We start from the raw sequence: 27,654 nt of genomic DNA, 5'->3' as shown, positions 1-27,654 counted from the left end.
AATGAAGGCAGGCAGATGGAATTGATGATTCCTGAGCTGTGTCTTGAAACATGAGTAGGAATTATCCAGGATTTTGTCCCCAGTTTCTAGCACAAAGCAAGCTCTCAGTTTGTCTTGAGGTCACTGAACTCTTAGGGAAACTGGTTTCCCTCATAACTTGCTGCTTTTAAGAAACTCAGCACTCTAGGTTGGCGGTCCCCTGCTCTCCAGTCCTTAGAGATAACAGGACTCTGGCAGCCGCTGGACTGGAAGAGTAGACATCCAATACCAAGGGTCAAGAATCCCACCAGGCAGCAATCTAATCCACACCTTTCCCCATTATCCAATTTGTAACACGCAAACCCCAAATCTGATTTCCAGTCTTCAGTGGGGGTTGGAAAGCATTACTTGCCTCTTTGTCTCCTAGCTCGGCTCACCAAATATGTTAGCAGAACAATCTGTGTTCTAGGCCTCTAGATTCTTGGCTTATGTTGCATAAAAGAATTTAAGGATATATGCTATAGAGTAGGCAAGGGAGTAAAGAGTCTATTAAGAAACAAGAAGAGAGTACACCGTCCTAGACACAGACTTGTGGGCGTGCTGCAGAGGGAGATGCACCAACTATAGGCTCTTTACAGGTGGCTTACTTAACTTCAAGGTTAAAAGTGAAAGGATGGGAAAATACCATGAAAGTAGTAATAACCAAAAGAAAGCTGGGGTAGATATACTATTATCAGATGAAATAGACTTTAAATGAAAACTGTTACAAGAAACAAAGAAGGTCACTACTTACTAATAAGTCAATTCAACAAGACATAAAAATATATATGCACCTAACAGCACTGCCTGAAAATATATGGAGCAAATATTGACAGATCTGAAGGGAGAAATAGATGCTCCTTCTTTAATAGTAGTACACTTTTAGTAATGAATAGAGGGAAACAGATTTGGCTCAGTGGACAGAGCGTCCGTCTACCACATGGGAGGTCTAGGGTTCAAACCCAGGGCCTTCTGACCCGTGTGATAAGCTGGTCCATGCACAGGGCTGATGTGCGCAAGGAGTGCCATGCCACACAGGGGTGTCCCCCATGTAAAAGAGCCCCACGCGCAAGGAGTACGTCCTGTAAGGAGAGCCGCCAAGTGCGAAAAAAGTGCAGGCAGCCCAGGAGTGGTGCCACACACACGGAGAGCTGATGCAACAAGATGACACAATAAAAAGAGACACAGATTCCAGGTGCCGCTGACAAGAATATAAGCAGACAGAGAAGAACATACAGCGAATGGACACAGAGAGCACACAACTGGGGGGTGGGGGGGAAGGGAAGCGAAACAAATAAAAAATAAATCTTTAAATAAATAAATAATGGATAGAACACCTGAATAGAACTCAATAAGGAAATAAACGGCTTGAACAATACTCTAAACCAGCTAGAACAGCCATATATAGGAAATTTCGCCCAAAGCAGCAGAATACACATTCTTCTCTAGTGCACATGGATCATTTTTCAGGAGAGAACACATGACATCACAAAACAAGTTTCAATAAATTCTAAAATATTGAAATTATACAATGTATATTCTCCATCCACAAAGGAATGAAGCTAGAAATCAGTAACAGAGGGAGAAATGGAAAATTCACAAATATGTGGGAACTAAAAACAACATACTCTTAACCTATGGGTTAAAGAAGAAATTCACAAGGGAAATTAGGAAATATCTTGAGGGGAATGAAAATGAAAATACAATATACCAAAACTTACAGGATGCAGTAAAGGCAGTGCTGAAAGGGAAATTTATTCCTCTAAATGCTTACAGTAAAAAAGATCTCAAATCACAGAGACCTAACCTCAAAACTAGAGGATCTAGAAAAAGAACAACAAACTAACCCCAAAGTGAGCAGAAGGAAGGAAATAAAGATTAGAAAAGAGATAAATGAGATACAGAAACAAAAAACAATAGAGAGAATCAACAAAACCAAACCTTGGTTCTTTGAAAAGATCACTGAAACCTATAAACATTTACCTAGACTGACAAAGAATAAAGAGAGAAGACACAATAACTAAAATCAGATATGCAGGGGGGGATATGGCTACTGACCCCGAAAGAATCTAAAAAGGGTATGCCAACAAATTTGATAAGCTAAATAAAATGGACAAAATCCTAGAATCACACAAACTACATACACTGACTGAAGAAGAAACAGAAGATCTCAACCAGTAACTATTAAAGAGACTGAATTAGCAATCAAAATCCTTTCGACAAAGAAAAGCTCAGGACAAGATGGTTTCACAGGTGAATTTTACCAAACATTTCAAGACGAATTATATCACCTATCCTGCTCAAAGTCTTCCAAAAAATTAAACTCATTCTATGAGACCAACAGGATCCTCACGAAAGCCAGATAAAGAAACAAGAGAAAAAGAAAATCATAGATTAATATGCCTTATAAATATAGATGCAAAAAAACTCAACAAAATAATAGAAAACAATCCAACAGCACATAAGAATTACACATCATGATCAAGTAGGATTCAACGCAAGTATACAAGGATGGTTTTCAACATAAGAAAATCGATTAATGTAATACCCCACATTAACAAAATGAAAGGAAAACATATGGTCACCTCAATTGATACAGAAAAGGCATATGACAAAATACAGCACCCAATCTTGATAAAAACAGAACACTAGGAATAGAAGGAAACTTCCTCAACATTATAGAAGGCATATATGAAAAGCCCATAGCTAACATACTCATTGGTGAAATACCAAAAGCTTTCCCTCAAAGTTCAAGAACAAGACAAGGATGGCCCATTGTCACCACTGTTATTCATATTATACTCTAAGTTCTTGCCACAGCAGTTAGGCAATAAAATGAAATAAATGGCAGGCAAACTGGAAAGGAAGACATAAAACAACCTATTTGCAGATGATATCTATATACACAAAATCCCGAAAAATTCACAACAAAGCTCCTAGCACTATTAAATGAATTCAACAAAGTGGCAGGGTACAAGATCAACACCCCCAAATCAGTAGTGTTTCTATACACTAGTAATGAGGAGGATATCAAGGAAAGAAAATCCCATGTATAATAGCAAGTAAAAGAATAAAATATCTAGGAATAAATCTAACCAAGCGTGTAAAGGACTTGTACACAGAACACTACAAGACACTGCCAAAAGAAATCAAAGACCTAAATAAATGGAAACACATTCCAGGTTCATGGATTGGAAGACTAAACACTGTTAAGACATCAATTCTATCGAAAGCAATTTACAGATTCATCACAATCCTAATCAAATTCAAAAGCCTTTTTTGCACTAACAGAAAAGCCAATCATCATATTTATATGAAAGGGTAAGGAGACCCAAATAGTTAAAGCCATCTAAAAAGACTGAAAGTTGGAGAACTCACACTTCCCAATCTTAAAACTTATTACAAAGCCTTTGTAATCAAAACATCATGGTTTTGGAAAAAGGGCAAACATATAGACCAATGGAATTGAAGTGAAAGTTCAGAAATCAACCTTCACATCTACATGGTCAAATAAATTTTGACAAGGGTACTAAGTCCACTCAATGGGGAAAGAATAGTATCTTTAACAAATGGTGCTGTAAAAACTGGAAGTCCATGTGCAAAAGAATGAAAGTGGACCCCTCAGACCATAACAATAGTCGATTCAAAATGGATCACACACCTAAATATAAGAACTAAAATTATAAGACTCCTAAAAGAAAATGTTGGAAAGCATCATCTATATCTTGTGTTAGGCAACAGTTCTTAGACTTTACACCCAAACCACAAGCAACAAAAGAAAAAATAAATGGGACCTCATCAAAATGTACAAAGGATTTTATCATGAGTGAAAAAAGACAACATGCTCAATGGGAGAAAACATTTGGAAACCACATATCCAATGACATTAGAGGCATACAACAGCAGATTTGGAATGATGGAAGAGAGAATTAGTGATATCAAGGAAAGAACATTTGAACTTTAAAGAAAACAAAAAAAGAAGAGTGGAAAAAAAGGAACAGAGTGTCTCAGAGAATGTGAAATGCACACGCATACACATTATCCATGCTCCAGAAGGAGAGAACAGAAAAGGGGCAGAAGGAATATCCGAGGAAATAATGTCCGAAAATCTCCCAACCCTTATGAAAGACATAAATATCAATATACAAAGACAGTATACAAGAGACTTTTACCAACCCTTACAGCCTCCTTCCCCAAGACCCTTGGAAGTAGGTCTGCAATCCATTACTGGAACCAGGACTCAGATGTGACTAACAAGGATAATGGTAAAGACCTAGAACATGTTGAACCAATATTCAAAGAACAGCAGTGATGCACAGCCTACCACCAATAAATTCTAATACAATAGAGAGAAATTGAGCATCAGAGTAAACTCACCATCATAATCAGAAGCCTAGACATCAGCAAAATTTACACCCCATACTAAGAAAATGGAAGAAATGGCCTAAGCAAAGGAATATATCAAAGCACTAGATGAGCCACAGGATTTGAGACAACTAATCAAGGTTCATAAAAATCTCCAAAAGCAAATGACCTGAAAGACAATATGGCTAAAGAGATAAAAGACATCGAGAAGACACTGGGAGGGAAGTGGATTTGGCCCAATGGATAGGGCATCCATCTACCACATGGCAGGTACAAGGTTCAAACCCAGGGCCTCCTAACCCATGTGATGAGCTGGCCCACGTGCAATGCTGAGGCACACAAGGAGTGCCGTGCCACGCAGGGTTGTCCCCTGCGTAGGGGAGCCCCATGTGCAAGGAGTGCACCCTGTAAGGAGAGCTGCCCAGTGCAAAAAAAAGTGCAGCCTGCCCAGGAATGGCGCTGCACACATGGAGAGCTGATGCAGCAGGTTGACGCAACAAAACAAGACACAGATTCCGGGTGGCAATGACAAGAATACAAGCGACACAGAAAAACACACAGCAAACAGACACAGAGAGCAGACAACTGGGGGGGGGGTGGGGCAGGGAAGGGTAGAGAAATAAATTTTTAAATAAATAAATAATTTTTTTAAAAAAAGACACTGGGAAAGCACAAAGAAGAATCTGAAAACCTGACTAGAAAAATAACACAGCTTATGGGAATGAAAAACACAACAGGTGTTCCAACAGATGGGAACAGTTATAGCTCAAGCAATTTGGCACCTGCCTCCACCTCCCACATGGGATGCCCCAGGTTTGGTTTCTGGTGCCTCCTAAAGACGACCAGCAGATGCTACACGGCAGCAGAAACTGCTAAAGTGGTTGGGGACTTGTCCCCCACATGGGAGGTCCCATGTTCAGTTCCTAGTGACTCCTAAAGAAGATGAGCAATAAGCCGACAGACGAGGGAGTCATCAGGGTGAGGGAAGGATAAAAATATATTAAAAAAAAACAAAACACATTAGATGGGAGCAGATGTGGCTCAAGCAGTTGAGCACCTGCTTCCCACATGTGAGTTCCCGATGCCCTGCAAAAACAAGCAAAACAAAGGGAAAAAAAATTCAGGGAGTAAATGTGGCTCAGGGGTTGAGCACTGGTTTCGCATATATGAAGTCCCAGGTTTCCCGGCCCCATTACCTTAAAAAGCAAACAAAAAAACATACTAGAGGTTAGAGTGTTCATACAACAGCTGGCTCAAAGTGAGAGAAGAAAGAATAAGTGATGCAGAAGACAAAACAGCTCTAATTGAAGAAAAAAGAACAGAAAGAGAAAGGGGGGGAAATTGAGCAGAGGCTTGTTGAATGATAACACAAATCATAATAACATACATGTCATGGGAGTTATCAGAAGGAAGTGAGAAGGGCAAAGGGAAAAAAGAATAGCTGAGGAAATAATGGATGAAAATTCCCAACTGTCATACTGAGAGAGGGGTAGCAGATATGGCTCAAGCAATTAGGCTCCCGTCTACCACACAGGAGGTCCAGGGTTTGATGCCCAGGGCTCCTGGTGAAGGCAAGCTGGCCCGTGTGGTGAGTTGGCCCACATGGAGTACTGGCCTGTGAGGAGTGCTGTCCTGCACAGAGTACTGCCCCGCACAGGAGTGCTGTCCTGTGCAGGTGTGTTGCCCTGCGCAAGAGTGCTGGCCCACACAGAGAAATACAGAGGAGAGGCAACAAGAGATACAGCAGGTCAGGGAGCTCAGGTGGCGCAAGCGAATGATCGCCTCTCTCCCACTCCAGAAGATCCCAGGATCGGTTCCCAGAGCTGCCTAATGAGAGTACAAACAGACATAGAAGAACACACAGTGAATGGACATTGAGAGCAGACAACGGGGGTAGAGGAGGATAAATAAATAAATCTTTAAAAAAAAAAAAAAAGATACTAAGAGAGAAAAATTGCCAGCCAAGAATTCTTTATCCAGCAAAATTGTCCTTCAAATATGAATGTGAGTATAAAATATTCACAAACAGAAACTAAGAAAGCTTGAAAAGAAGAATCCACCTTTGCAGGAAATATTAAAGGAAGCCTTAGAATCTGAAATAAGGAGACAGGAGAGACAGGTTTGGAGAAGAGTATAGAAGAAAGAACAGCAGAAAGGATAATCAAAAGAGTAAAAAGACAAACAAATGATATGATATATGAAAACCAAAGAATAACATGGTAGAAGTAAATACTGCATTTACAGTAATATCACTGAATCTAAATGGATTAAACTTTCCAATCAAAAGACGCAGGCTGACAGAATGGATAAAAAAACATGAGCCATGCATATGCTGCTTATAAGAAACTCACTTTGACCCAGGGACACAAAACAGCTGAAAGTGGAAAACTGGAAAAAGATATTCCATGTAAATTGTAACCAAAAAGAGCAGGGTAGCTATACTAATATCAGACTAAACAGACTTTAAATGCAAAAAAAGCTGTAAGAGATATAGAAGGCCATTATATATTAATAAAAGGGACAGTCCACCAGGAAGATACAACAGTCATAAACATCTATGCACCTAACCAGGGTGCCCCAAAATACATGACACAAACTGGCAAAACTGAAGGGAGAAATAGGCATCTCTACAATAACTGTTGGAGACTTCAACACCCCACTCACATCATTAGATAGAACTAGACAGAAGATCAATAAGGAAACTTGAACAATGATATATGAGTTAGACTCAACAGACACATACAGAACGCTGCATCCAAACTCAACAGGTTACACATTCTTCTCAAGTGCCCATCGATCTTTCTCCAGGATAGAACACATGTTAGGGCACAATGCAGTTCTCAATAAATATAAAAAGACTGAAATTTTACAAAGCGCCTTCTCAGATCACAATGGAATGAAACTGGAATCAATAGTAGGAAAAAGTAAATTTGCAAATGTGTGGAAGCTGAACAACACACTCCCAAGTAATCAGTAGGTCAAAGAAGAAATTGCAAGTGAAATCAGTAAATATACTGAAACAAATGAAAATGAAAATACAACTTACCAAAACTTATGGGATAGAGAGAAGGTAGTCTTGAGAAGGAAATTTATAGCCCTAAATACCTATAGTAAAAAAAAGAATGCTACACTCAAAGATTTAACTAAACAACTAGAGAAACTAGAAAAAGAACAGTAAATCAATCCCAAAGCAAGCAGAATGAAAGAAATAATAAAGATTACAGCAGAAATAAATATAATTGAGAACAAAAAAAACAATAGAGGGAAGCGGATTTGGCCCAACAGATAGGGAGTCCGCCTACCACATGGGAGGTCCAAGGTTCAAACCCAGGGCCTCCTGACCTGTGTGATGAGCTGGCCCACACGCAGTGCTGATGCGCACAAGGAGTGCCATGCCACAAGGGGTGTCCCCCGTGTAGGGGAGCCCACATGCAAGGAGTGCACACTGTTAAGGAGAGCCGCCCAGCGCAAAAAAAGTGCAGCCTGCCCAGGAATGGTGCTGCACACATGGAGAGCTGATGCAGCAAGATGATGCAACAAAAAAAGACACGGATTTCGGTTGCCACTGACAAAAATACAAGCGGACACAGAAAGCAGACAACTGGGGGGGCGGGGAAGGGAAGAGAAATAAATAAAAAATAAATCTTTAAAAAAAAAATAGAGAAAATCAACAAAACCAAAAGCTGGTTCTTTGAGAAGATCAATAAAATTGACAAACCCTGTATTAGACAGTCAAAGGGGTGCTGATGCAAATGCAAATACCAGAAATCTGTTGGCTTTCATAAAGAGTATTATTTGGGGTAGAAGCTTAGATTTACCAGGCATAAAGCAAAAGTTACTTTCCTCACCAAAGTCTTTTGCCACATGTTGGGGGAAGATAGCTGCCTATAACTGCCAAAAGTTCAGGCTTCCTGGGGTCTTCTATTTCTGGGGCACTGCTTCTCTCCAGGCTCAGCTGCCAAGCTCTCTCCACAAGGCAGCTGTAGACTATCAGGCGGATGGCTCTGTTTCTCTCCCAGGATCTCTGCCATGCCTAAGGAGCCATGTCTATTCCTGTGTTCTCCTCCTGTGTGTCCACTTCCCGGGCTCCAGCTCAAAACTCTCTTGTGTCCTCCTTCTCCATGTCTTTACTTCCCCAGGCTCCACATCAAAACTCCAACTCCGTCCTTTACCATGTCTTTTACCTGATGTGGAACAATCAAAGCCTAATCACACCCAGGTACAGGCCAGTTTACAAACATAATCCAGTATCTATTTCTGGAATTCATAAACAATGCCAAACCACTACAAACCCCTAGCTACACTGACAAAGGAAACAAGAGAGAAGATGCAAATAAATACAATCAGAAATGAAAGGGAGTAAGTTACAACTGACCCCACAGAAACAAAATCATAAGGTTCTCTCTGCCGAGAGGAGCTTGCACCAAATCTTGGTGTGTATTTCTGTCTTTTTCTCCCATTTCTCTGCAAGCTCTATTCTTTCCTCCATTTCCCAAATAAATTCTTTTTACAGGCCTTAAAAACCCAAACACACACACAAAAAAAACATAAGAGGACATTATGAGAAACTGTATGCCAACAAACTAGAAGAAATGGACAAATTCCTAGAAATGCAAAAACAATTTACACTGACGCTGAAAGAGATATTAGAACAAACCAATTCCATTTAAAGAGATTGAATCCGTCATCAAAACCTCCCAGCAAAGAAAAGTCCAGGACCAGATGGCTTCACAGGTGAATTCTACCAAGTATTTCAAAAACAATGAACATTAATCCTCTTTAAACTCTTCCAAAAAATTGAAGAGGTGGGAAAATTACCCAACACACTTTATGAAGCCAACATAACTGATGTACTATAAGAAAATTATACCAAAGCTAGAGAAACACTACAAAAAAAGAAAATTACAAACGAACATAGATGCAAAACTTCTAAACAAAATACTTGCAAATAGAATCCAACAGCATATCAAAAGACTTAAACATCACAACCAAGTGGGATTTATTCCTGGGATGCAAAGCTGGTTTAACATAAGAAAATCAATCAACACATACTACATTAACAAACTGAAGGGGAAAAAACACATGATCACCTCAATCAACGCAGAAAAGGCATTCGACAAAATCCAGCATCCTTTTTTTGATAAACACTTCAAAAGATAGGAACAGAAGGAAAATTCCTCAATATGATAAAAGGCATATATGAAAACCTATAGCCAATATCGTGCTCAAGGAAGGCAGCTTAAAAGCTTGCCCTGTAAGTTCAGGATGCACACTGTCACCGCTGTTATTCAATATTGCACTAGAAGTTCTAGCTAGGGCAGTCAGACAAGAAAAAAAAAATTAAATGCATCCAAATAGGAAAAGAGGAATAAACCTCTCACTGTGTGTGGATGACATGGTCCTGTGCTTAGAAAACCCTTAAGTATCCATGAGAAAGCTACATGAGGTAATAAATGAGTTCAGCAAATTGGCAGGATACTAAGATCAACACGCAAAAATCAGTCATGTTTTGTATACTAGTACTGAACAATCTGAGGAGGAAATCAGGGTAAAAATTCCATTTTCAGTAGCAACAAAAAGACTCAAATACCTAGGAATTAATTTAACCAAAAAAGTACAGGACCTATATGCAGAAACTACAAAACAATGCTAAAAGAAATTTGGTAAGCCCTAAACAAATGAAAAAACATTCTGCACTTATGGATTGGAAGAATAAATGTCGTGAAGGTATTGATATTACCCAAACTGATTTATAGGTTCAATGCAATACCAATCAAAATCCCAACAGCTTACTTTACAGAATTAGAAAAGGCAATTACCAAAGAGGGAAGTGGATGTGGCTCAAGAGATTGGGCTCCTGTCTACATATGGGAGGTCCAGGGTTCGATTCCTGGGGCCTCCTGGTGAAGGTGACCTGGGCTGCGCAGTGAGCTGGCCCACGCAGTGAGCTGGCCTAAGCGGAGTGCTAGCCTGAGCAGAGCCCTGGCCCACACAGGAGCTCTGGTCCAAGCAAAGAGCTGGCACAGCAAGATGATGCAACAAAAAGATATAGAGGAAAGACAAAAAGAGATGCAGCACACCAGGGAGCTGAGGTGGCACAAGAGATTGAGCACCTCTCTCCTACCCCGGAAGGTCCCAGGATCAGTTCCTGGTGCCGCCTAAAGAGAAAACAAGCAGACACAGAAGAACAAACAGCAAATGGAAACAGAGCAGACAACATGGCAGGGAGGGAATAAATCAATCAATCTTTGGGGAAAAAAGGACAGTGTGCTGAATGAAATAAGTCAGGAACAAAATGACAAATATTCTATGACCTCACTGATATAAACTAATTGTGATAAGCAAACTCACAGTTAGAATCTAGACTATAGGTTATCAGGGGATGGTTTAGGAGTAGAAAAAGGAGAGTTGGGCGGCAGACTTGGCCCAGTGGTTAGGGCGTCCATCTACCACATGGGATGTCAGTGGTTCAAACCCCGGGCCTCCCTGACCCATGTGGAGCTGGCCCATGTGCAGTGCTGATGCGCGCAAGGAGCGCCGTGCCACGCAGGGGTGTCCCCCGCGTAGGGGAGCCCAACGCGCAAGAAGTGCGCCCCATAAGGAGAGCCACCCAGAGCAAAAGAAAGCGCAGCCTGCCCAGGAATGGTGCCACACACACAGAGAGCTGACACAGCAAGATGACGCAACAAAGAGACACAGATTCCCATGCCGCTGACAACAGAAGCAGACAAAGACGACGACACAGCAAATAGACACAGAGAACAGACAACCGGGGTGGGGGGGGGAGCAGAGAGTAATAAATAAATAAATCTTTAAAAAAAAAAAAAAAGAAAAGAAAAAGGAGAGTTGATGCTTAATTTGTACAGACTTTCTATTCAGGTTGAATAGAAACTTTACAGTTTTAGAAATGGATGGTGGTGATGGTAATACATATCTGTGAGTGTAATTAATACCACTGTTTTAAATATGTGATTAAAAGGGGAAATTTTAGGTTTAGATACATTACTGGAATAAAATTTACAAGATAAAACATAGGACTATATAACAGTGTGCCCTAGTGCAGATGGTGGACTATAATTAGCAGTAAAAGAATAAGAATTTTTTTTCATGAAGTGTAACAGATGTATGACACTAATACAAGGTATTAACGTAAACTAGGGACTATAGCTAATAGTACAATTTTAATATACTTTCATTAATTGTAACAAGGGTACCATACTAATGAAAAGGGTCAACAATACAGAGGTGGCATAGGAACGCTGCATTTTTTACACAATTTTTCTGCAAATGTACAACTTCTCTAATTTAAAAAATTAAAACAAAACAAACAAAAAAAAAACAATGGAGACCTTTATTTCACACTAAATACAAAAATTAACTCAAAATGGATTAAAGGCCTGATATAATAACCAGGATTATAGAACTCCTAGAAGACAATGTACAACAGAACATTCAGGACTTTGTGTTAGGCAATGGTTTCTTAGAATTTACAAAGCACAAGCAACAAAAGAAAAGAACAGGTAAATAGGACCTCATCAAAATTAAACTTTTGCACCTCAAAGGTGTTTATCATGAGAGTGAAAAGACAACCTACTCAATGGGAGAAAATATTTGGAAATCACGTCTCTGATCAGGGTTTAATATCAAGAATATATAAAGAAATCCTACAATAAAAAGACAAACCCAATTAAAACCTGTACAAAAGACTTGAACAGACATTTCTTGAAAGAGGATATACAAATGGCTAAAAAGCACATGAAAAGGTGCTCAACATCATTAGCCAACAGGGAAATGCAAATAAAACTATAATGAGAAATCATTTCACACTGACTAGAATGGTTACTAAAAACAAAGAGAAAATTAGGAGTGTTAGAGAGGATGCGGAGAAATAGGAATACTCAGTCATTGCTGGTGGGAATGTAAAATGGTGCAGCAGCTGTGGAAGACAGTTTGGCAGTTCCTCAGGAAGCTAAATATAGAATTACATGATCTGGCAATCCCACTTCTAGGTATATGCCTAAGAGAACTGAAAGCTGGGACTCGAATAGATACTTGCACACTGATGTTCACAGCAGCATCATTCACAATTGCCAAAAGATGGAAGCAACCCAAGTGTTCATCAACCAATGAATGAATAGATAGATAAAATGTCACATATATACAAAATGGAATATATTCAGCCATAAAAAGTTCTGATGCATGCTACAACCACTGAAGAGCCTTGAAGACAGCATGTTGAGTGAAATAAGCCAGACACAAAAAAACAAATATTGTATGATCTCACTGATATGAAATAATTAGAATAAGCAAACTCATAAAGTCAGAATCTGGAGTACAAGTTTTCAGGAACTGGATTGGGGATAGGGAATGGGGAGTTTATGCTTGAGTAATACAGTTTCTGTTTGAGTTGATTATAAAGTTTTGGTAATGGATGGTTGTGATGGCAGCACAACATTGTGAATGTAATTAACTGCACTGAATTACATATGTGAATATATGTGAATATGGTTAAAAGGGGAAATTTTAAGTTGTATATATTTTACTAGAATAAATAAAAATTTTTAAAAAGCAACAGGGGGAAGCAGCTGAGGCTCAATCAGATGAGCTCCCATCTACCATATGGGAGGCCCTGGGTTCATGTCCCACGGCCTCCTTGTGAAGGCAGGCTCACCACAGATGCCACGGAGTGTCGCCTGGCCCACAGATGCCGCGGAGAGCCGACTCAGCAAGGTGATGCAACAAAAAGAAGGGAGACAAGCGAGAACACAGAGGAGCCCGCAGCAAATGGACAGAGAGCAGACAGCAAGCCAAAAAAGCCGTGGGGGGAGGAGGGGATAAAAAAACTAAAAAAAAAAAAAAAAAAAAGCAACAGGACTATACAACACAGTGAATCCTATTGTAAACAATGTACTATATAGTTAACAGTACAATTATAATTGATTGTACAACTATTAAAATATTCTTTCATGAATCATAACAAATACATTACACTAATGCAAAGTGTTAGTAATAGGGAGGTATATGGGAACTCTATTTTATGCATGATTTTCCTGTAAACCCGTAACTTCTCTAATAAAAAAACAAAAAACTCACATTTCAGATCACCTTGACTGCTACAGTAGAAAGAGCAGATGGGAGGAAAGGAAACTACATTTCCAGGGATGGTCTCCAAAGTCTGGGCCAATCCTTGGAACCCGGCAGACAAGGCCCCTCACTCACCTAAATAGAACCGTAGAAAAGGTGATGGTGTCATGTTCTTGAACATCATGATCTGCACCCAGGGATTTTTATACTGGATCTGAGGTATGTTGAAAAACACAAATTTCCTGCAAAAGGGAAGAAACAAAGTTTTTAACCTAAAATTTCATACATGTGTATTTTTCTGAGGAGAAAGTTCAGAACACTCATCATATTTTCAAACTGATCTTTGCCCTGCAGAAGGATGAGGAAAATTAGAAGGCTGAGAAAAATGGCACTAAGGAATCCATTTAATATATTCTCTAAATACTGGTGGGACTCTTGAATCGTCATTTGAGGTAAAAGATACATGCATCCCTACCTCACACTGCAGACTAACCTAAAACCCACCAAAGCAAAAAATATAAAAATGAAATAATGAATTGTCCTCTATCTTGTGTGGTGGTTATATATGTATTCATACACAGAAGTTCATTGAACTGTACACCTACAGATTTATACCTTACTATATCTAGATATTACCTAAATTTAAAATTAAATGATCATGAATAAACTGAAGATATGTTAAGTGAAGTAAGCCAGACACAAATATTGTATGATCTCATTGTTATGAAATAATTAGAATAAGGGAACTCACAGAGTCAAAACCTAGAATAGAGATTCCAGAGGATGGGGTGAGGGTAGGGAATAAGAAGTTAAGGCTTAAAATGTACAGTTTCTATTTTGGGACATTTGAAAAGTTTTAGTACTGGATGGTTGTAATGGTAGCACAACACTGTGAACATAATTAACAACATTTAACTATATATTTGAATAAGGTTAAAAGGGGAAATTTTAGGTTGTACTATGTATTACTAGAATAAAAAATTTTTTTAAAATTCATGGAACTACACAACACAGTGAACCCTAAGTTAAATCATGGACTAAAGTTAATAGTACAATTATAAAAGTGTGCTTTCATTAATTCTAACTAATGTACCATACCAGTGTAAGATGTTAATATAGTATATTTTATGAATGATTGTTCTATACACTCACAACTTCTCTAATAAAATAATAACAGAGGAAGAAATGGAATATTCACAAATATGTGGACATCAGACAATATACTGAAACAGTAACAAGTCAAAGAAGAAATCTCAAGGGAAATTAGGAATGAGGCCCAGAAAGAAGCAAGTCCTATGCAGGAGAGAGAGGACTACGAGACCACTTAACACGAAGCCCTAAGAGGCTGTAAGGCAGTCTGGAACAGGGACTTGAGGAGGGAAAGGGAGCCACAGGAAAGCACTAGGGTGAGAAGGACAAACAGTCAGTCCCATGCAACACTCCTGCCCATGGACACCCATCTTTGCCTGCACCTGATAGCAGACAGTCCTGACAGCAAGGGAATAGTCAGCCGCCCAAGGTCGAATACCTGAAGACAAGAAATGACAAGAAGCCCATTTGTAGCCCCCAGCCCTGAACCCCACTCAGGCCGCAGACACTCAGAACCAGTGAAAATGTTGTTTTCAATCCTTCTTTTGCATACTCACAACCAATAAGCATGTTATAACTCACAAGTCTTCATTCACATGGAGGAAGGAGGGGGGTGGAGAGGGCAGAGAAGACCACTTGAAAAAAGCTGGATTTCGTCTCCCTTGACTGCACCCACACCGTGTCTCGGGGGTATTTTCGCTTTCACTTTACAATAAATTCTCTGTTTGCCTGTTTACTCTGCAGCGCATCTTTGCAATCTTTCTCTTCATGTGGCCAAGAACCTGGAATGTACACCAGGCAACAGCCAGGTCCACGGAAGAGTTCAAAATAAAAGGGTGAGCCCTGGGGGGAAGCTGAAACTTGGGCAGAGACTGGCAGCCGTCTTGCATCACCAGGGGCAACGCCAGGATCGCCAGTAACTGACTCTGGGAAGAAAGCACCTCTGACGGTGCCTTAGTGTGGACTTTTCGTGGCCTTGGAACTGTAAGCTTTTATACCCAAAAAATCCCTTTTATAAAAATCCCTTTTATAAAAGCCAAAAGACTTCTGGTACTTTGCATCAGCAGCCTTTTGGCAGACTAATTCACCTCCCAACAAAGAAAATCCCAGAACGAGATTGCTTCACTAGGGAATTTTATCAGTGATTAAAAGAGGAATTAATGTGGGGGAAAAGGATGCAAGAAATAGGAACTTTAGTACACTGTAGGTAGGAATGAATGTAAAATGGTGCTGTCACTGTGGAAGACCGCTCACTGGAGCCTAAAAAAATGAGACATACGGTGTGGCAATCCCACTTCTAAGTATAAACCCAAAATAATTGCAAGGAGGAACTGACATATATTTGTATACCAAAATCATAGCAGTATTCGCAAGAGCTAAAAAGTTGAGGCAACCTAAATGTCCATCAGCAGATGAATGGATAAACAAAATATGGTGTGCCTGTGTATGTGCTGTAGCAGTTTGATATGGTTATGAATTACAAAAACAGACACTGGATTATGTTTGTCATCTGGTCTGTACCTGGGCATGACTGAGTTATGAGCATGGCAAAGGACAGAATTGGGTTTTCGATGTTGGAGTTTGATGATGAAGCCTTAAGCTGAAGCCCCAGTAAGTAAGCACACAGAGGAAACAGAAGCCAGCCCCAGGAAGAGAGGAACCCTGATCCGAGGAAGAAGAAAGCCCTGGGAAGAGAGGAACCCTGATCCCAGGAAGAAGCAAGCCCTAGGAAGAGAGGAACCCTGATCCCAGGAAGAAACAAGACCCTGGAAAAGAGGAACCCAGGAAGCCTGAACCCTCACAGCCGTTGGCAGCCATCTTGCTCCAAAACATGAAAATAGACTTTGGTGAGGGAAATAATTTATACTTATGGCCTGGTATCTGTAAGCTCCTACCCCAAATAAATACCCTTTATAGAAACCAACTAATTTCTGGTATTTCGCAGCCCTTTGGCTAATACATGTTCATATATAAATAATGTAGTGTGGAATATTACTTAGCCTTAAAAAAAGAATGAAGTTCTGAAAGCAGATGAGGCTCAAATGATAGAGCTTCTGTCTACGATATGGGAGGACCTGGAATTGATCCCTGGGGCCTCCTGGTGAAAAAGAAGAGAACGTGTGCTGCGTGGTGAGCCAGTGCCTGCGCTAGTGCCTGTCTGGTGAGTGCAAGTGGCTAGCAGTGCCCGCGTGAGTCACGCAGCAAGATGGTGACACAACTAAAGAGAGACAAGGGGAAAGTCAAGGTAAAGCGCAGTAGAAACCAGGAACTGAGGTGGCACAATTGACAGAGAACCTCTCTCCACATCAGCGGTCCCCAGGATCAAATCCCAGTGAATCCTAGAGGAGAGAAAATGAGACAACATAGAGAGCAAAAACAGCGGGGGTGAGGGGAAGGAGGGAAAGAGGGGGAAATAAATAAATCTTTTTTAGAAATAAAAAAAAAAAATGAAGTTCTATTATAGAAGCTACTTCAGATGAGCCATGAACACATCATGTTGAATGAAAAATTGTTCACAAAAGGACATTTTATGATTCCACTTATATTAAATAGCTAAAATATGCAAATGCATAGAGACAAAGCTTACAGGTTATCGGGGTGGGGGTGAGAGTGGGCAAGAAATGCATAATGGCTCTTAATGTCTGTCTCGGGTGTTGGGAAAGTTCTGGTAACGGATGGTGGTGAGGGTACTGCAACATTGTGAATGTGATTAATCCCACTGAATCGCTGCTTGAGAGGGGTTGAGGTGGGGAAGTTTATGTTGTATATTATTTCTCCATGATTAAAAGAGAGTTAAGAGACCGTGGCAATTAAATAGAACACATGATCCTGGACTGGATTTAAAAATAGAGAAAAAACCCAAAGAGATATTTTGGGGACATATTGAAAAACTGAACTATACGTTCAGTTCGGAGGGAAGCCGAGGAAGGGAGGCATCTTAGAAATCAGACCAGGAGCTGAGGTTAAACAGCCTTTAATGAGCTTAGCAAGCAGGCGGCGTCTGAAATGGATAGCAGCGGTGAGTGGGGCGGGAGAGAGTTTTTATTAACTCGTTCTGGAGCTAAACTACGAAGGGGTAGTTTGTTATGGTTTATGCTAGATTTGAGGTTTTAAGGTCAGGGCGAGACAACTCTTACTGGCTTTGTAGTTCCATTCACATTCCTGAGACGTGGGCTGCTACTTTTCTATCGATGGGAATGTTTAGGGAGGCAGCAGGGAATGTGCACCTGCAGGAAAAGGGGGAAGGGAGGGGGGATAAAGGGGGTCAGGCTGGGAGCCCTGGGCCTAACAACATAGATGATAAACTTTATATCGGTGTTAAATTTCTTGACTTGATAACTGTATTAAAGGTGGTTATGTAAGTGAATATCCTTTTTCTTAGAAAATGTACATGGAAATATTAAGTACTCAAGGAGCATGATGGATAAAACCTATTTCAAATGTTTAACAAAGAGATGGAAGAGAGGTGCAGGAGGGGGGAGAGAGACGGGGTGTGGTGGGGGAGAGATGGGGGTGGTGTGGAGAGGGAGGTGGGGTAGGCAGGGGAGGGAGGGAGGGATAGACAGACAGAATTAAACAGCAAATAAGGCAAATATTAAAAGCTGGTAGATCTGGGTATCTGGGTGGGAAGTATGTTGGAGTTCTCTGTGTGGGTTTTCTATTTTTTTTTGTAACCACCACATAAATGTGAAATTATTTTGAAATAAAAAGTTTAAGACTCTCTGACATGATGAAATCATTTTGGGGAGCCCTGCAGGAGCACCACTTATAAAGCAAGTAGTCATCCTCTCAGCATCTGAAACTGAAGTATTAGAGAAGTCCACGTGATGACATGCTAGACAGAGAAAAAAGCAGTAATTTCAAATAGGAGGTTCAAATCAAAAGTTCCAAGGGTAGATACTTCAAACAACAAGTGTTCAATGGAGCTACTGCTCACCCAAGCAATTCTGAGTACGGGTAAACAGCAGGGATCTATTTAATAATATTAATAATCCTCCTGATCCAACTAGAAGAGTTATATATTTTTATGTTTAAATATATATATATACTTTAAAAGATTTATTTATTTATTTCTCTGCCCCCACTGCCGTTGTCTGTTCTCTGTGTCCATTTGCTGCGTGTTCTTCTTTGTTGGCTTCTGTTGTTGTCAGCAGCACAGGAATCTGTGTCTCTTTTTGTTGCATCATCTTGCTGTGTCAGTTCTCCATGTGTGCGGCGCCATTCCTGGGCAGGCTGAACTTTCTTTCATGCTGGGCGGCTCTCCTTATGGGGAGCACTCCTTGCGCTTGGGGCTCCCCTACACGAGGGACACCCCTGCGTGGCACGGTACTCCTTGCACGCATCAGCACTGCGCATGGGCCAGCTCCACACGGGTCAAGGAGGCCCGGGGTTTGAACTGTGGACCTCCCATGTGGTAGACGGACGCCCTAACCACTGGGCCAAGTCCGTTTCCCCTAAATATATTTATATTGTACATGTACATACAAATGCAACTCACACACATGCTTATATAAGCATGGAAATGTCTCAAAGAAAATACAAAGAACTTAGCAGAAGTTGCCTCTGAGGAGGCCGGGGTGTTATGGGGAAAGGGAAAAGATTATTGTGGACATATTATACACACACATAACTTTCACACAGTTAGTTTTTTAAAAAATTCCTGGGGAAAATAAATCACTACAAGTTCTAGTTAAAGATGGTAGACTGAACACATGCATTTAGGACTACTTCCTCCTGAAACCCCACGCACACCACTAAAAAGATTTTTTAAGGCATAAACTCCAAAGGGAGAAGTGACATCAGCAATAAAAATTTTGGAGGATGAAAGGAAAAAGAAAAGTGGAAACAGACTTTGCAGACCCTGAGAAAGCATAACCCCAAATTGGCAGCGAGGTGAACCAACCAGCAACCTGATTGGTACTGGAAAGCCCCAAGAAATTTTCAGGGAAGCTTCAGGGTGGTACTGCAGACCCCGGGGAGTAGGGCTAGGAGGGGGCTGAAAACAGAACGACTGGTGAGAAAGTCTGTTTAAGAAGCAGCTGAAGGAAGCCGATGTGGCTCAAGCAGCTGGGCTGCCTATCACACGGGAGGTCCCGGGTTCGGTTCCCAGTGCCCCTAAAGACGACAAGCAAGACAGCAAGCTGACACGATGGGCTGGCACGGCAAGATGACACAGCAAGGAAACCCAATAAGAGACACAACAAGCAGGGAGCAGAGGTTGCTCAAACGACAGGGTGCCTCCCTTCCACATGGGAGGTCCCAGGGTTCAGTTCCCAGTGCCTCCTAAAAAAAAAAAGCAGACAGTAAGTGTAAAACAAGGGGGCAAGAAGAAATTAAGTTTTTTAAAAAAGCAGTTGGAAGAGGCAACTGAGAGGCTAAGTTGCACACCTGGCAGCCTTGAGGGGCTGAGGGACAAGAGTACAAGGCCCACCAAGGTTGGCGAACTTATTAAATCACATTCTCCTTTAGTTTAGGACCTTAGAAGTGTCCACCCTTGGAATAAGGGAAAACCGAAGAAATAAAACTGCACTGTTCCTAGACAACATAAAATGAGAATATAGAAAATTCACAAGAATCTACAGATAAGTAATTAGAATAAGTGCATTTAACAAGGTCACTGCATACAATGCCAAAATCTGTTGTATTTCTCTATGCCAACAAACAACTAGAAGAGGAAATCCCCGCCCCCAGACAGAGACGGCACCCTTGCCTGTTTGCTCATTGTTTGCTTTTTTTTTTCTTTAGGAAGGATCAGGAACCAAACTTAGGAACTCCCATATAGAGGTGGGCGCTCAACATCCACTCCCTGCTCGTTTGTTTTGGCTGTCTGCTCGTTGTTTTTGTTTGTTGTCTGTTCACTGTTTTTGATTTTTGCTCGTTGTTTGTCTTCTTTAGGAGGCACCAGGAACCTAACCCAGGACATCCCATGTGGCAGGCAGGTGCTCAACTGCCTGAGCCACATCCACTCCCCAAGAGAAAATTTTTTAAAATTTTTAAACAGTGTGTTAAAATATTAAACCAAAGTAGCAATTGGTCCTGTGATCGGATCCCTCTTCCAACAGGAAACTGCCTACATCGTTCCCCCTCCCAGAAATCTGGAGGGTTATTCTCTGGAGAGGGAAGGTTTTGGGCCTGGGAGCTATTCAGCGCAGTTTAGAGTAAGGGTGTAGTTACATACTGAATGTTGTGACTCCAGCCTCTTTGCCTATTGGCTCCCAGAACTCTGGCGGCCACATCTACATTCTCCAAGCAAGAGGTTTAAAATACTTTATGAGTAATCCCACCTGCCCAAGAGAAGAGACCTAAAAACATGAGAGGCTCCCCAACAAAATGACCTGTTTAGGTCTACCTACAATGAAGTTCAGAGTTGAAAAATACCCCTAAGTGTCCACAGGTTCTTGCGTTTGGCACTCTTAAATAGATGCTCAATCAGCCAAAGAGCAACAGTGAAGGGCAACCCTGAACCTAAAGTCACTAAAACCAAAACAATGCGGGAATCACAAGAAAACTTCAAAACCCTTATTTTAATACCTTGAGTGATAAGAGAAGATACTGCCTCCATAAAGGAAACCTGGATGCTATTTAAAAAGAACAATTCAAGGAATGGAAAAAAATTTGGAAATTAAAACTGGAAGAGTAAAAAGTTCTAATATTCAAAGAAATATAAAAAAAAAAAAAATTTTTTTTTGACCAGGGCTGGGAATCGAACCTGGGACCGCATATGTGGGAAGCCAGTGCTCAACCACTGAGTTACACTGGCTCCCCTATCCAAAAACTTGATGAATAAATCATCAAAGCAATTCAAGAAATTCTCTCAAAATCAAAAGGCATTAAAAGGGTCTCACTGAATATCCAGAACATGAAGGCACATCAGCAGGAAATTTCACAGAACACCAGAAACAAAGAGAAGATCTCACAAGCTTCCAAAGAGGAGGGAAATATTTCACACAAAGGGTCCAGAATCAGAATGGCATAAGATTTCTCAAAAGCAACACTAAAAATTAAAAGACGATGGAGCAATTGCTTTCAGAATTTCAAGGGAAAATAATTTCCAATTAAATGTGATGGGTAGATAGACATTTTCAGAACCATAATTTACTTCTTACATATACATCCTTTCTCAGGACATGCTTAGAGATGTGCTCCACCAAAACAAGGGAATAAAGAAAGTGGAAAACATGGGATCCAAAACAAGACATGGGATCCAAAACAAGAGTGTTCTCCTAGGCATGGATAACAGGTGAGGGGAGAGCCAAAAATACAGCTATGCAGGACATCAAGGCCAGAATGAAATTTTTAAGATTTTTTCAAGATCAAACTGATTTTTTCAAAAAATCTGTTTAGCCAGTTGGGGAGCCTTCCATAGTTGGGCAGCATCAAATCACATCTATTGTGTTAGTTGAAAGGAAACACAATAACAGCAACAAAATCACTTATTACTCGAGCAAAAATAAAAGGATTTGCAAAAACAAAAAAGGAAAACTAAACATAGTATTCTATCTAGTTCAAATGAGTATAGTGTTTACAAACTCATATTAATTTAAACATTGAATGCTGTTTTATCCAAAACTTAAAATAATTGTACTGGGGACTACGAAGTCAGGTAGCATACATGTGTTTGAGGGGAAGGAGAATGGCAATGGTGGTAAGAAAACTAAATCCTCAACTTCCACAGCAGCAAATCAATAGACAATGCCTAAAAATGAAAATTGAACTAGTGCTCTCTAAATGTATTGTTTAACTATATGGCACTAAAACCAATTAAATAATTAAGAATTGAAAGTTGTGGGTTCTAGGGAAGGGGTGGGAGGTAGGGGACTACTGCTTTTCATAATAACACTATAGTGCTAGAAACTCAGGAGCTGAATTTGCATTCCTGGGCTTAGGATGTCACTGCTCAACTCCTACCCGACAGCAGAGCACCCAACATCACAGAACTTCATAAAATAAACAAGGATGCAGTCTCTGTGGAATACAGTTTGGCAGTTCCTCAGGAAGCTAAATATAGAACTGCCATATGATCCAGCAATTCCTCTGCTAGGAATATATCCAAAATTGAAAAGTGTGATGTGAACAGACACTTGCACACTGATGTTCATAGCAGCATTATTCACAAATGCCAAAAGATGGAAATAACCCAAGTGTCCAACAACCAATGTATGGATAAACAAAATGCTGTATATACATGTGATGGAATACTATGCTGCAGTTAAGAAGCAATGAAGTCGGGACACATACAATAACATGGGCAAATCTTGAAAACATTATGCTAAGTGAAATAAGCCAGACACAAAAGGACAAATAATTCATGGTCTCACTAATATGAACTAAATATGAAGATTAAACACATGGAGTTAAAACCTAGAGTATAGGGAAGCAGATTTGGCTCAAATGATAGAGCGTCCGCCTACGATATGGGAGGTCCAAGGTTCAAACACAGGGCCTCCTGGCCCGTGTGGTGAGCTAGCCCATGCATGCCGCTGATGTGCGCAAGGAGTGCCGTGCCACACAGGGGTGTCCCCCATGTAGGGGAGCCCCATGCACAAGGAGTGCGCCCCACATGTAGAGCCAACCAGTGTGAAAAAAGCGCAGCCTGCCCAGGAGTTGCACCACACACACAGAGAGCTGATGCAGCAAGATGACTCAACAAAGAGTCACAGATTCCCGGTGCCACTGACAAGAATACAAGTGGACACAAAAGAACACACAGCGAATGAACACAGAGCAGACAATGGGGCAGGAGGAGGGGGAAAGGGGAGAAAAATAAAAAATAAAATCTTAAAAAAAAAAACCTGGAGGGTAGGTTATTAGAAGTAAAGAGGAGGACTGTGAAGGAGTACTGATGCTTAATGTAGGTAGACGTTCTAATTAACTTGATAGTAAAAGTGTGGAAATGGATAGAGTTGATGGTAACACATTATAGTGAGTAGCCAGCTGGTTTACAAATGGGAATGTAGCTGAAAAGGGTAGTCTAGAGATGTAAATGTCAACTGGAAGAAAGCTAGAAACTAATCTAGGGACTGAATAATACAGTGAACCCAGAGATGGATGAGGACTGAGGTTAATAAAACACATGCAAGAATGTCCTTCCATGAACTAAAACAGATATATGCCACTACTGCAGGGTGGTGGGAATGCAGAGAAGCAATTAATGTAACCTACGGACTATAGTTAACAGCAAAACTAACATTCTTGCATCAATGCCAAAGACATACTGTATTAATAACAGGGGGGTATGGAAAAAAATATGTCCAATGTATGCGATGGAGCATATGGAGCACTATTAGTGGCAATAGTCTGATATTATCTCATAGTCATAATATATAACAAATGTTCCACATAGTAACAAATGTTCCACAACGATGTGGTGTAATTGGTGAAGGGGTGCTGTATGGGTGTTGAATGGGAATTCCACCCATGTGCATGATTGTTTTGTAAGTTCACAACTTCTGTAATGAAAAATAAAAATTTTTAAAAAGGCTATTAAAAAAATAAAATAAACCAGGATATGGACATATAGGAATTCTGCACACCTAAAACTTCTAGGGAAAAACAATCAACAGGGATTTTTAAATGGTTCATATTGAAGCATGGGAGGAAAGTTAATAAGGGTAAGTACCTTTCGTTGAGCAACTGTTGTACATGCCAGATACTTTACTAGGTACTTTATATTCTCATCAGACTCACAACCACCTTGGGAGGTAGGATTTCACAACTAAGGAAACTAGGATCAGAAAAGTTAAACTGCCCTAGGTCACATAGCCAGCGAGTAAAAGAATGAGGATGGAGACCCTGGGCTGTGATTAGAGTCTGGACTTCTACCACATCATTCTGTCATTTTTCATCAAATTCCCACAGATGCTAGGGTTTTCAGGGCCACATCTTAGGGCAAGAAAACCTTGCAGAGGTGAGTAGGGACTTAGCTCTCACTCAATAAAGGCGCTCCCTACCCACCTAGCAGATACCCCAAGATTATGGCTTGTCGGGGCCCACAGTACTGGTCACTTGGAATGGAGGGGGATTGCCATCGGGGTAGCTGAAATGCAGAGGTCACATTAACAGAGAAGGGCACGAGGCGGGGGGCTAGAAAGAGCAGGTCTGGCAGGCTAAACCCCAAGGGCACAAAATCACAAAGGGCACAGCTGGGACAGGTCAGGCTTTGCCTCTAGTAACAGTGAATCATAGAATCATTATTTGTATCCTATTTACTTGTAGGATATTAAAATACCTGAGAATATGAGTAGGAGACTTGCAGGCCTATTCTGATTGGCTAAGCATTTAAAGATTGGAAGATTTACATAAAAACCTGATTTCTGGCTTCTGGACTATTCTGACAACATGGAGCCCATGTAGTGAAAAAGCAGCCAAGCAATGAAGGGTGCTTGTAGACAGGGCATGTCTTTTCCAGCATCTAGCCTGCCTCCCTTTTCCTGCCTGGCCTCTTGGTAACTACTGGTGTACACAGAAGCACAGTTGGTAATGAAGAAGTATCTGGGTGCCCATTCACCTCTAAAATCAAGTCTTCGAGGAAGGGTTCATCCCAGCTGATTCCGTGAAAGCAAATCCAAACAGTTGTGTTTATCTGTGGAAAGCAAACAGCTAGGAGGTACCTATGGCTAGTGGGAACTGCCCTGCAATCAGGGCCCCTCCCCAAGGGGAGCCACTCTCCACAGGGAGCTCTCTCCCTGCCTCAATTTGATCCATCCCACAAACTCCCCAAATTTCTCAAGGATAGGACCACTTAGTAAAGTCACTGTAGAATTCCCAGCTCGTAGCACTAGGCTTAGCAATCAGAAGGTACTCAGTAAATTCTCATTTAACATCTATAAAGGCTCAAGCACTGCTGTTGCCTCAAGGTTCAATTCAAGCCTTTCAATCGGTGACTTCCATTCAGTGAGCTGACTTCTGCTCCAGGCTGAAAACCAACACTTGGGAGCTTCGCCTCCGCTGGAGAAGTCTGCTACTACACAACTGACTTAACTACTTAACGAGAACGCGCTGAGTCCTGCAAAAGGCAGGCACAGAGCGCCTGGCTCACTGTCACTCTAGCTCAGCCCTAGGGCGGGACAACAGTAAGGTACGAGACAATTCGTGAAAGCACTTAGGACCCTGCCAGACAGACAACACGAACTCAATAAATGTTAATTCTCACTTCCCTCACTTCATCCTCATCTCAGCACCGAGGAGGAGCAGCGCGCCCTAAGCCAGCAGGTGGGAGGGCTGGGAGCGTCCCCACCGCGTGACTCACGAGGCTGGCGGCCTCCCTCGTTAGGCCGTGCCCACCGCCAGGGAGAAAGGAAGAGCGGAGGGGCCCTCGTCCTCCCACCCCCGCCTCCGTCGCGGCTCTGGCCGGCCCGTCGGCCGCCGCTCTCGCAGGGAACCCTGGAGAGGCCGCTCCTCGGCTTCCTCGGCTGTACAACTGGGGGTGTAACAGCACCGACCTCAGAGCGCCACCCCCAGGAGTAGGCGGGCGCCCCGCGCGGCTCCTGGGCTCCCACGCACGGCAGCGCCGCTCCCGCCACCTTATTACCAGTCATTCTACTGAGCGCGGCCGGCGGGCGGCCTCGCGGGCGCGGACTGACCTGGCGCCCTCGCCCAGCTCCCCGTGCGTGTTGTAATTCACCGTCATGACCTTCACCGAGTCCTTGAATACCACGTCACCCTGGCCCAGGTACTGCAGGGTGCGGCGGATGGGGAAACGACCCTTCATAGGCATAGCGGCGGGGGCAGGGGGGCCCGGCCGCGCGGCCGCGAGGCGAAAAGGGAGGGAGGATCTGAGGAGAAGCAGCCGGCGCCGCCGCCGAGCAGGCGGCCCTCCGGCTGCTAGTCCTGCGCGCCGCGCTCCCGTTTCCCGCGCAGACTCCCGGCGATGCCTCCCGGCAGGCAGCGCGGGCGCCGCAGGGCAGCCTGGGACTTGTAGTAGTGGCTGGCAGCTTTCGGCTTGGGTACCACGTGGTAAATCCGGCCAGTACACCTTCGCTTTAAAAGCATCCTCTTCTGGTACGTTTAGGTCCCCACACATGGGCAATTCTTTCTACATAGGCTCAAGTTCAATCAGACAATAAAAAGGGGGAAATAAATCAGGAGACCTGGTTCGGTACCAAATTTGCCAGTAACTTGCTGTTTAGCCTCATGTAAGTCAACTTTTCTCTCATCTTCTCCAGTTTCAGATTGAAGGGTTCCAACAGCACAGTTTCTAAAATTGACCAAAGAAAAACAAATGGCCTGGCATGTATTCCTTCCCAGTTCAGCCACATAACAGCCCTGGATATATTTTTTTCATAAATGAAATATAGATGGCATGCATTTCTGAAGTACTTTTATTTGAACTAGTTCTCATTTTTCCTTCATTTTTAGGGATAATTTTTGCCTGATATAAAATTCTAGGTTGATTGGTTTTTTTTTTTCTTTCTACACTTTATTCCACTACACTCTTTTCTTGCTTTCAGGGTTTTTGATGAGAAGTCCTCTGTAATTCTTATCCTTGTTCTTCTATTGGTGATTTTTCTTTCCTCCAACTTCTTTCAAGATGTTTCAAGATGTCTTTGTATTTGCTTTATGCAGTTTGAAAATATGTCCAGTGAAAATTTTTTGGTACTTTTCCTGTTCTGTATTATCTGAGACAATTTGGTGACTGTCATTAATTTTGGAAACTGGTTGGCCATTATTCAAATTTTCCTTCATTCTTTTTTCTCCCTCTGGAATTTTAGTTATACATATATTACATCTTCTTAAATTGTCCTGGGATTCTTTGATGTGGGTTTTTAGTTTTTGGTTTCTTTTTTTTTCTCTTTGCATTTCAGTTTAGCAAGTTTCTTATTCACAGATCTTCTGTTCTTTCGTGGGCCTATGTCCCTGGACTATGGCCTTCACAAGTCTTTTTTTTTTTTTTTTTAAGATTTATTTATTTTTCTCCCTTACCTTCCTCCAGCCCTGATGTTTTTGCTGTGTTGTTTTCTCTTCTCATTTTCTTCTCTAGGATTCACCGGGATTCGATCCTGGAGACCCCCGATGTGGAGAGAAGTTCCCTGTCAATTGCATCACCTCAGTTCCTGGTCTCTGCAGTGTGTCACTGTGATTCTACCCTTGTCTCTCTTT

General features: G+C 41.6%; 1 protein-coding gene across 1 annotated transcript in view; it reads right to left on the bottom strand.

Moving 5' to 3' along the window:
- Positions 1-26,436, bottom strand: part of MRPS25 (mitochondrial ribosomal protein S25) — a 31,407-nt gene extending 4,971 nt beyond the window's left edge. Inside the window, exons 1-2 of the mRNA XM_058288505.2 lie at positions 26,139-26,436; positions 13,603-13,709 (exon numbers count right to left, since the gene is read on the bottom strand). Coding sequence (XP_058144488.1) covers positions 13,603-13,709; positions 26,139-26,272 — 241 coding nt within the window. The 5' untranslated portion in view covers positions 26,273-26,436. The remainder of the gene's footprint in view (positions 1-13,602; positions 13,710-26,138) is intronic.
- Positions 26,437-27,654: the final 1,218 nt, after the last annotated feature.

This window comes from Dasypus novemcinctus, chromosome 26, assembly GCF_030445035.2.
Source record: "Dasypus novemcinctus isolate mDasNov1 chromosome 26, mDasNov1.1.hap2, whole genome shotgun sequence".
Taxonomy (NCBI): Eukaryota; Metazoa; Chordata; class Mammalia; order Cingulata; family Dasypodidae; genus Dasypus; species Dasypus novemcinctus.
The sequence above is the reverse complement of the archived record's forward strand: the minus strand, read 5'-3'. Positions and strand labels throughout refer to the sequence as shown.